We start from the raw sequence: 8,631 nt of genomic DNA on the forward strand, positions 1-8,631 counted from the left end.
CCTACTCTGATCGTTCTGTCCTCAGCCTCTTACACTGTTCTAATGAAGTTCAACGTAAGCTCGAGGAACAGCACCTCATCTTTCGTTTACGCACTTTACAACCCCTTCCGGACTCAGCATTGACTTCAATAACTTCAGATCATAACCACTGCTCCCATTTTATCAGTCAGCTAGTGTTGGTAATGGTTCTGCTGCTGCCATTTACAGCTACTCCTGATCAATCTTTTGTTTCCTAACCTGTCCCATTACCACCTTCCTTGCCTGCACCATCATCCCTTTTGTCATTTAATCACTCGTGCCCGTTACCCGATCACAGACTTTCCCGTTTGTTCTTTCCTCCCCTCCCTCCCCCACTTTCCCTGGCTCTGTACTTGCTTAAAAACTTTAACTCTTTTAACATCTTCCTGTTCTGACGATAGGTCTTCAACCTGAAACAATAACTCTTTCTTTCTCCACAGATACTGCCTGACTTGCTGAGCTTCTCCAGCATTTTCTGTTTTTATTTCAGATTTACAGCATCTGCAGTATTTTGCTTTCCATTAACTCAGTATTTATCAATGTAAGGAGTCGTACAACACCAGGTTATAGTCCAACAGCTTTATTTGAAATCACAAGCTTTCGGAGCTTTGCTCCTTCGTCAGGTGAAGAAGCAAAGCTCCGAAAGCTTGTGATTTCAAATAAAGCTGTTGGACTATAACCTGGTGTTGTGCGACTCCTGACATTTGTCCACACCAGACAATCACCGGCATCTCCAGGACAGACATCACAACATTGGATGCCCTCGATGAGCTTTCAGTCCCTCGACACAATAAAACGTCCACACAGAGGTAGATCAAGGGATCTTGGAAGTATGGGGTTTACAGCAAATTTTTACATCAGCCCCTTTGGGCCCGATATTACCGGGGCGGCGGGTTCACGGCGGTGGGGGGGCGATTGGGCGCGTGTGTAACGCGCCCGGTGAAATCAGTCTGCCCCGAACGCAATCGCAGGCTGATTGGATCCACTTACCTGGTCTTCCGGGTTCCCCGCTGCTAAGCTGCGTGTCGGGCGGACTGCGCATGCACAGTAAGGTCTGTCAGCTGGAGGAGCTCTATTTAAAGGGGCAGTCCTCCACTGACTGACGCTGCAAGAAATAGGAAAAATTACAGGATGGAGCAGCCCTGGGGGAAGGCTGCTCCCAGGTTTAATGATGCCTCACTCCAGGTATCATTGGATGGGGTGAGGAGGAGGGGGAGGACAGAGATCTTCCCCCCGGTGGGGGGGAGGAAGTGGCCTGCCTCTGCCACCAAGAAGGCCTGGCTCGAGGTGGCAGAGGAGGTCACCTGCACCACCAACATATCGCCCACCTGCATACAGTGCAGGAGGCGCTGAAATGACATTAGTAGGTCAGGCAAAGTGAGTACACTTACTCATTCCCCTACACTCCGTCTGCCACATCACTGCCCCCACCCCACATCTCCTTCTGCATTGCCAACACTACTCTGTCACATCACCCCTCACACCCACTCAAACCTCATCCTCATCTTACCTGCACTTACTCACCTCGCCAGTACTCATCCCGCCACTACCACTCAACCCAATCCTCATACAATCTCATGGCTCTATCTCATACTTACCCTCTCATGCATCTCTTTCACAGTCAGCCTCACTCAACCTGCCACTACCTGTGCTGCAGCCACAGGGCATGCATCACATATGTGCAGTAGGCAGCGTAAGGCAAACGTGTCGTGAGCATGAAGGGGATGCACAAGGGTGTTTGAGGGTTTGTCATGGTTTTTACCTATATTTAATTTCTGACCAACTCACAAAACATATTATATTGTCACCACTACTGCCACCTTTTTGCGAATCTTGTCTGGTTTGTGCAATAACGCCCTTTCCGGAGGATCACAATGAAGACCCACACCTGATGCCACCCATTGTGTCACTGCAGAGTGGGTGTAGGTGTATTTGCAGGGCTCTTTTGTGCAGACGACTAAGCGACGTCGGCGATGTCCCCGGTGGCACCCTGGAAGGATGCAGAGGAGAAGTTGTTGAGGGCAGAGGTGACTTTGACAGTGACAGGTAAGAAGATGGTGCTCCGGCCAGCCGAGAGCAGCTCGGCATGAAGGAGGCTGCAGATGTCCACGACTACATGTCGAATGACTCTGAGCCTCCGTGTGTACTGCTGCTCAGAGAGGTCCAGGAAGCTGAGCCTCGATCTGTGGACCCTGTGGAGAGGGTAGTGCCCTCTGTGATGCATCTCTCTCTGCGGTTGCCCTCCCTCCTGCTGTGCAGGTGGATGTGTCACAGCACTGTGTTGTGGAGCTCCACGTGTCAGAGGTGGACGGCGTGGCCGGCGAGGCTGGTGATGCTGTTCGCCCTCCGAGGAAGTCATGACTGCAGCTACGGCGTCCCCCATCCGGAAGATGTACATCTGAGGGGGTCCGCAAGGTAGGTACATGTGTCTGGACACCGGGGTAAGTGTGCAAGTTGGTGAATTTTATTGTTAGGAGGAGGGTGGTGGAGGCCAAACCTTGTCCAAAGTGAGAGTGGCCTCCTGCAATGAGTGAGGGTCTCCCCCCACCACCTGTCAAATGAACCTTTGCAGCTGCCACAGGCTGATGGCTGCAACACGTCCTTTTGAACTGGGAGTGTTTCCCCCAGTACGGGAAACAGTCCCAGTTGTTTGTAAAATTCCAACCCTCCTAAAATATCTCATTTATCAGGTCTGTAAACAACCTGAAATACCAAAATAAATAGCTTAAGTGGCACCCCGCCGGCTTTAATTGCCGGCAGGAGTCCCACATGCGGGGGCTGCGCGCGCATGTCAGTGCGTCTGTGGGAAACCTGGAAGTGGGCGGGTTGAAGCCGGGCTCCTGACCCGCCCCGTGAATCCACGATTTTTGTGGCCCCCCCGCCAGGAATGCACCCGATCGCGGGTGCTAAAATCGACCCCTATGAATCTGGAGAATGAAATTTGGACCCTCTCTCTCCCATTCAAATCCATTCTGAAGTTATCTGTATGCTCACTGTTACAGATTATATGACTGAGGGTGTTCAGAGTGCACTGATAAGAATGGAAATCTTGCAGTTGACATAATTATTCTGGTTAATGAATTACCTCTTTCAGATTGAGGAACTTTCTTTTCAAGAAGTGGTTTGCCAGTGGCATCTTCACTTTCCTGTGGTTTTGTTTGTCCTTAAACAACAATGCAGTGAAAATATATTAGCCAGCACACAAACTGATCTGAATCCACAGCAGCTAGTTCCTGAATGTGACAATTTTTTTAAGTACATCATTCTAGATCCTAATTTAATCTCCCTATCGTACATATGTGAAACAAGAATTAACTTGACGTTATCAACTTAAAAAGGAAAAATTCATTCATAGTTCAAATAATAAATTTCACAAGTTCTTCCATTGCTGTCCCATTTCCTCATGTTGTGCAAATAATTAAAAGGGGTGGCTTTTCATATGGTTTTTAATTTCAAACATTTTTATACTCCGCCTTTTTATAGTATTCGCTATGTGATGTCCACATGGATAATAAGGAAAATTATTTCTTGAAATGTAAGCAAGCTACATATTAAAGACTCTGTATTAATACATGAAATACCTTCCACACCTGCCAAGTGAAGTAAAGACTTCTTTTTTTCAGCTGATAGACCCTACTTCAACACCAACCCATAATATTTAATCACCATTTTAGCTTATATCTTGTTAGATTATCATAATGAGGCCAGTCAATGTTAGTCAAATGGATTGTTAGAGAAAAAGACAATACACAAATTGTGATTATTTGTTAAGAAATCATTACTTTTTCTACAGTTCAGTACAATAACAACAAATATTGACCATCTTTAAACAAATTGGCATGCAAGAGGTTAATAACCTGGTAGTTTTTATTTTAATATTTGTAGTTGTTCTTTATGAAGATGAAAAGGACATTACCGTTACATTTTTTCTTCCAGATATAAACTCCTAAACATGCTGCACAAATCAGCACAACAAATCCACAGATGCCTCCAATAATTGGTCCAATTTGTAATGATTCTGCTAAAGTATAAAACATACACAGCTCTTTGAAAACTTGTCAATAAATAAATTGTGTCATTTGCATACATTCATTAGAATTTATAACTATCCTGTTCTATTAATCAGATCTGTTCATTACCTTCTACAAAATGGGATAGAAATTGGCATGCATTGTGTCTGTTTTTCAGGTGTGAAATGGGCGCAACAGAGTCCAGAGTTTAGGCATTGTAGCTGCTTTTTTGTCCTTGACTATCCCTTTTTATGTGCACTTTGTTAAGACAAGCTATAGTATGTAAACTATCCCTAAACTTGACATGCACAAAATAGGGAGCCGTGTTGAGGTAATGCTAATTGACTGAAGAGCTGATTGAGGGAAGTGGAACGATAGAGATTCAAGTAAAGGAGAAAAATACATAGAACTTCAGAAAAAAGAAAGGGTAACTTTCTTGGACTTCAATAACTGACAGGGCCATGCAAACAGAAAATTCTACAAGGATGACAAGACAAAGTTTACACCCTGATTTCAACCAACCCTGATTGCTTCAGTTCTCCTAAAAATTGAGTTGAACTATCCTGAATATAGAACACAACATATCAGTCTCATAAATTCTATTTTTACAAAGTATTAAAAAACGTTGTGCAGTGCAGAAGAAAGCCACAATGTATTATGAGGCAAGTCCAACTAGTCTCAGATCAGCAGTTTTCCAGGGCCCACGTGAACAATGTGACCTGGGGCCTGAAAAGCTGATGTCTGCTCCAGAAGCAGATGGCTGGTAATTTCTGGATGCTATGTGTGAGGAATGCCATGGGAGCATCATTATTGAAAGAAAAGAAATTAGAAATGAAAGCTGTACTCTTCTTTAACCAGATCTTACCTTCAACTGGGTCAGTTTCCAGTGCAAAATTGTCAGGGAATGTTTTATGCATCACCACACATCTGTACTTAGTACGATCATCCAACATTGGTTCAATTCTTATTTTACTGGAAATGCTGAATGTCCCATCACTGTTCATAACTAGATCCTCAGTGGGTTGACTTGTTGAAATATTTTCCATTTTTCCATTTGATAACTTTAACCAACTGATATCAATCTGCTTAGGATAAAATTCCTTAACATCACATGTCACAAAGGTTTCTGTACCATTTGCAGTCATAACTTTTTGTGTGGAAGTGCTGACTTTTGGTTGGGCTGTGTAAGAGAGAACAGGATATGGGAGTCATTAGTACATTACCATATATCAAGCTAGATCTTACTGATTCTTGCTCTGAGAAACCAGAAAAATACAACCTAGTTATATCAGAAAAGCTACTGCACTGCTTCTTCTGTCCTTCACTCCCTTCATACCTTTTTCTTGGTTTTCTTTTCAAATTTCTTCCCATCTTTGTTGGAAACACTGTGGGGGATGGTTTTTGTGTCCAAATATTCCCTGTTTACATCTATTTTTGGCATGCAGATGGGGTGTAGAAGACAAAGAAATCAGGTGAAAAGGAATCCCACTGGATTGCCACCTAATCTCAGCCCTCCACCAATTTCAAGAACATCAGCTCCACTGTGACGAGCGAAACCTCAATCCTCCATTGACACAGTCCCAGCTGCAAACCTCACAACCTCATGACACTGAAGTAGCTCCACATAGGAGATTAAGATCAAATATGGAAACAGTTTGTCACATGGGTTAGTCACAGTGATAAGTGGTCGTAGTAGTAGTGGTAGTAGGGCACAATGAAAGGATAATATGGTACTTTTCTGGTAACTTTGTATACATGTGTATTTCTTCCCAGGAAGGCCTCCTGTCATCCCTGCTTTTGGTGATTGATGTTTGTAATTGCCCTCTTCCAGAGATAATATCAGAGGTATTACAGATTAGCTGAACGGTTTTCTGAGCGCAAGGCAAGGGACTGTAAAGGGTTTTATTGTGTCATGCGGATGGAGGGCACCCTCTACATTGGATGATGACCTCTTGCCTGGGGACATGTGGTGCTGGCCCACCCCTTCTTTCTCCTGGGCTTCTTCATTATGAGCAGGGGATTAGTCTTCAACACCTTCTTTGTCTTCATCTCCTATGTTTGGAAGGCCCAATCCCCTTGTAACAGCGAAATTATGGAAGATGCAACAAACCACTAGAATTCTGGACATCCTGCTGGACTATACTGCAGGGCTCCCCGATGGTCTGTTCCACAATGATCCTGATAGTACCCAAGGCCTCACTGAATCTGTTTTCTGCTTCAGTACTTGGATTTTGAAATGCAAGGCTGAAGCTGGTACCCTGGTCTCCTATCACCCACCCTATCACCTTGCTCTGGCTGATCAGTGCAGATATCCTGGATTAAGAATAAGCATCATGGCTATTCCCCGGGTCACAGGCGTTGCCGTGCATAATGAGATGGCTAACCTCACTCACTGGTCATTCAGGGAACGAATTCCATCCCTTCCTTCCCTCATTCTCCCCTCCTTATCCATGGTAGAGATTCTCATCACCACAGCCCTGAACTCTGGAACTCTCTCCCTGAATCTCTTCACCTTGTGATCTCTTTCACTACCTTCAAAATCGTTCTCATTTACCGTGCTTTACGTTTCTTTCCCTTGCTTGTCTCCTAAAGTGCCATGGGTTGTTTTGTTACATTAAAGAAGTTATACCAATGTTTTTTTGTTGTTAAAGTCCTTTTTTTCCCCATTTTTTCCTTTCTTGATTTGTTCCCCTCTTTCGCTGAAGGCTTTGACACATTCGTGGGATTTGACTTTATGGGTGTTGGCCACCTCCAGTACCTTCCCAAGTGGTACTTATTAATGAATTAGGCTTGATGTGAGTGTTAGCGGGCTATTTGACAGTAAAGGGTATTTCCTCACTTTACACACACTTCCAGAAGTGGTTTCTGCATTGTAATCAGGACCAGAATCCCAGACGAATTTTCCTTCCCTTAACTTATGTTTACTGAGGCCAAATCTAGCAGCCTGATTGCTGCCCCAACTGAGGTTGGTTAACTTTGTAAAGACTGCATTCTTCATGGTCTGTATCGCTCAGTTACTGACTGGTATGCTCATTGTGTCATCAGGGAAGCCAGAATGTTGATGTTTGCAAAACAATGTTGCCATTTTTAGGTTGCAAACAAATATTATTGCTTATAGCAGCAAATGCCCAGTACTGTGAATGTAACGGGAAATTATATAACAAAGCAGAAAAATGATTTTTCTCTCTTACCTGATACTCGCATTACTGAACTCTTTTGTTCTTTCTGGGGAGTAACGAAAACAATGCAGGTGTATTTTCCTTCTTCATTAAGTTGTACATTTGGAAGGTAAAGTGAAGCATTTCCTTTCCGTAAAGCGGCGTCAGAAATCTTTGCTCCATTTCTCTCTGGGGAATGTTTCCCTCCATCAAATATATACACTCTTCTCTTTACTTGCGATTCAAAAACCCATTCAACAGCTACATGTTTGAGGTCAAGTTCTGGTTTATTGTAGCCAGTTACTCTGCATTTTAGAAGAGCATCTTCATTTACCGAAACTTCCAGCGGAGAGGGAAATATCTCCAATTCTAAAGTGCCTTAAAAATAATTTAATATTTTAAAAAATTAATACATATAAAAGTACCTTTTATTTGAAATAGATGCAAAATTATAGAAGGAGTTTTAAAATTTTTAGCTGTTGTTCCACACAACAAAAAAAGACATTTGAAAACTGATTGCTACAAAGTATCAATTCTGTAACAATTTCCTGTAAATAGTTGCCCATATTTCTAGTAAACTTTCATTTTTAGACAGTGAAAGGTTTTCTTTCTTAAGAATATAAATTTTATAGGTTTGGAGTCTTTCCATAAAATAAAGTATGTAAAATATTTTTGATTCTGATTCTGTCTTACTGCGCTAACATGTTCCAGTCCTGTATCTCCTACTGTAATACCATAGTTTTAAAAATTTCTTCAGCAAGGGTAAATTACAGGCAAGTTTCACACTGACTACAGTTACACCATTACTAGTGCAAACCAAAATGGGGATGGGGGCGTTCCAATCTAATTTGTATCAATACAGCTCCAAACTAATACTGTATATTTACACTGCACTATTGGCAGCAGCACTCCTGATCTCCTTAAGAAAACACACCAGGGATCATTTATTTATGTCAGCATCACAAATTTGCTCAAATGAAAATTGCTAAGTTCCAATTTGTAAATAACTTTACAGATTGTCACATCTATTTAGTCAGTATTCTACTATGTCAGCTGACAAACGATAGTAAAGTACAACTGCTCATAACCATATATGATTTTTTTTATGATCAAAAGCCTTCAAAACAATAATGAACTCCTGAAATAATACAAACGGTTAATGTACTCATACTATATTATGCAGGTGTTGGTCCACTTAAAAACTAATACGCACAGCAACATAGTGTGAGCGGCTTTTATACTTGAACTTTGGTGAACAGAAGTATCAATATTTACGTCTATAAGTACATGTATAAAAAGTGCTACAACTGCACCACTGCATAAGCCTGTGTAAAGTAATTTTTTTTAAAGTTAAAGTAAAATTTTTTAAAAATTAAAAACATGATAGTTTCAAAAAGAAATTTCCTTTATTTTCATTATTTTTCAGAGCAAGTTTGAGGAGCAAT

At 42.2% G+C, this 8,631-nt stretch overlaps 1 protein-coding gene across 1 annotated transcript in view; it reads right to left on the reverse strand.

Annotated features, from left to right (window-relative positions):
* Positions 1-7,326, reverse strand: part of LOC137327780 (aspartic and glutamic acid-rich protein-like) — a 63,831-nt gene extending 56,505 nt beyond the window's left edge. The window contains exons 1-4 of the mRNA XM_067993586.1: positions 7,220-7,326; positions 4,894-5,208; positions 3,935-4,036; positions 3,104-3,181 (exon numbers count right to left, since the gene is read on the reverse strand). Coding sequence (XP_067849687.1) covers positions 3,104-3,181; positions 3,935-4,036; positions 4,894-5,208; positions 7,220-7,232 — 508 coding nt within the window. The 5' untranslated portion in view covers positions 7,233-7,326. The remainder of the gene's footprint in view (positions 1-3,103; positions 3,182-3,934; positions 4,037-4,893; positions 5,209-7,219) is intronic.
* Positions 7,327-8,631: the final 1,305 nt, after the last annotated feature.

This window comes from Heptranchias perlo, chromosome 12, assembly GCF_035084215.1.
Source record: "Heptranchias perlo isolate sHepPer1 chromosome 12, sHepPer1.hap1, whole genome shotgun sequence".
NCBI classification, from domain to species: Eukaryota; Metazoa; Chordata; class Chondrichthyes; order Hexanchiformes; family Hexanchidae; genus Heptranchias; species Heptranchias perlo.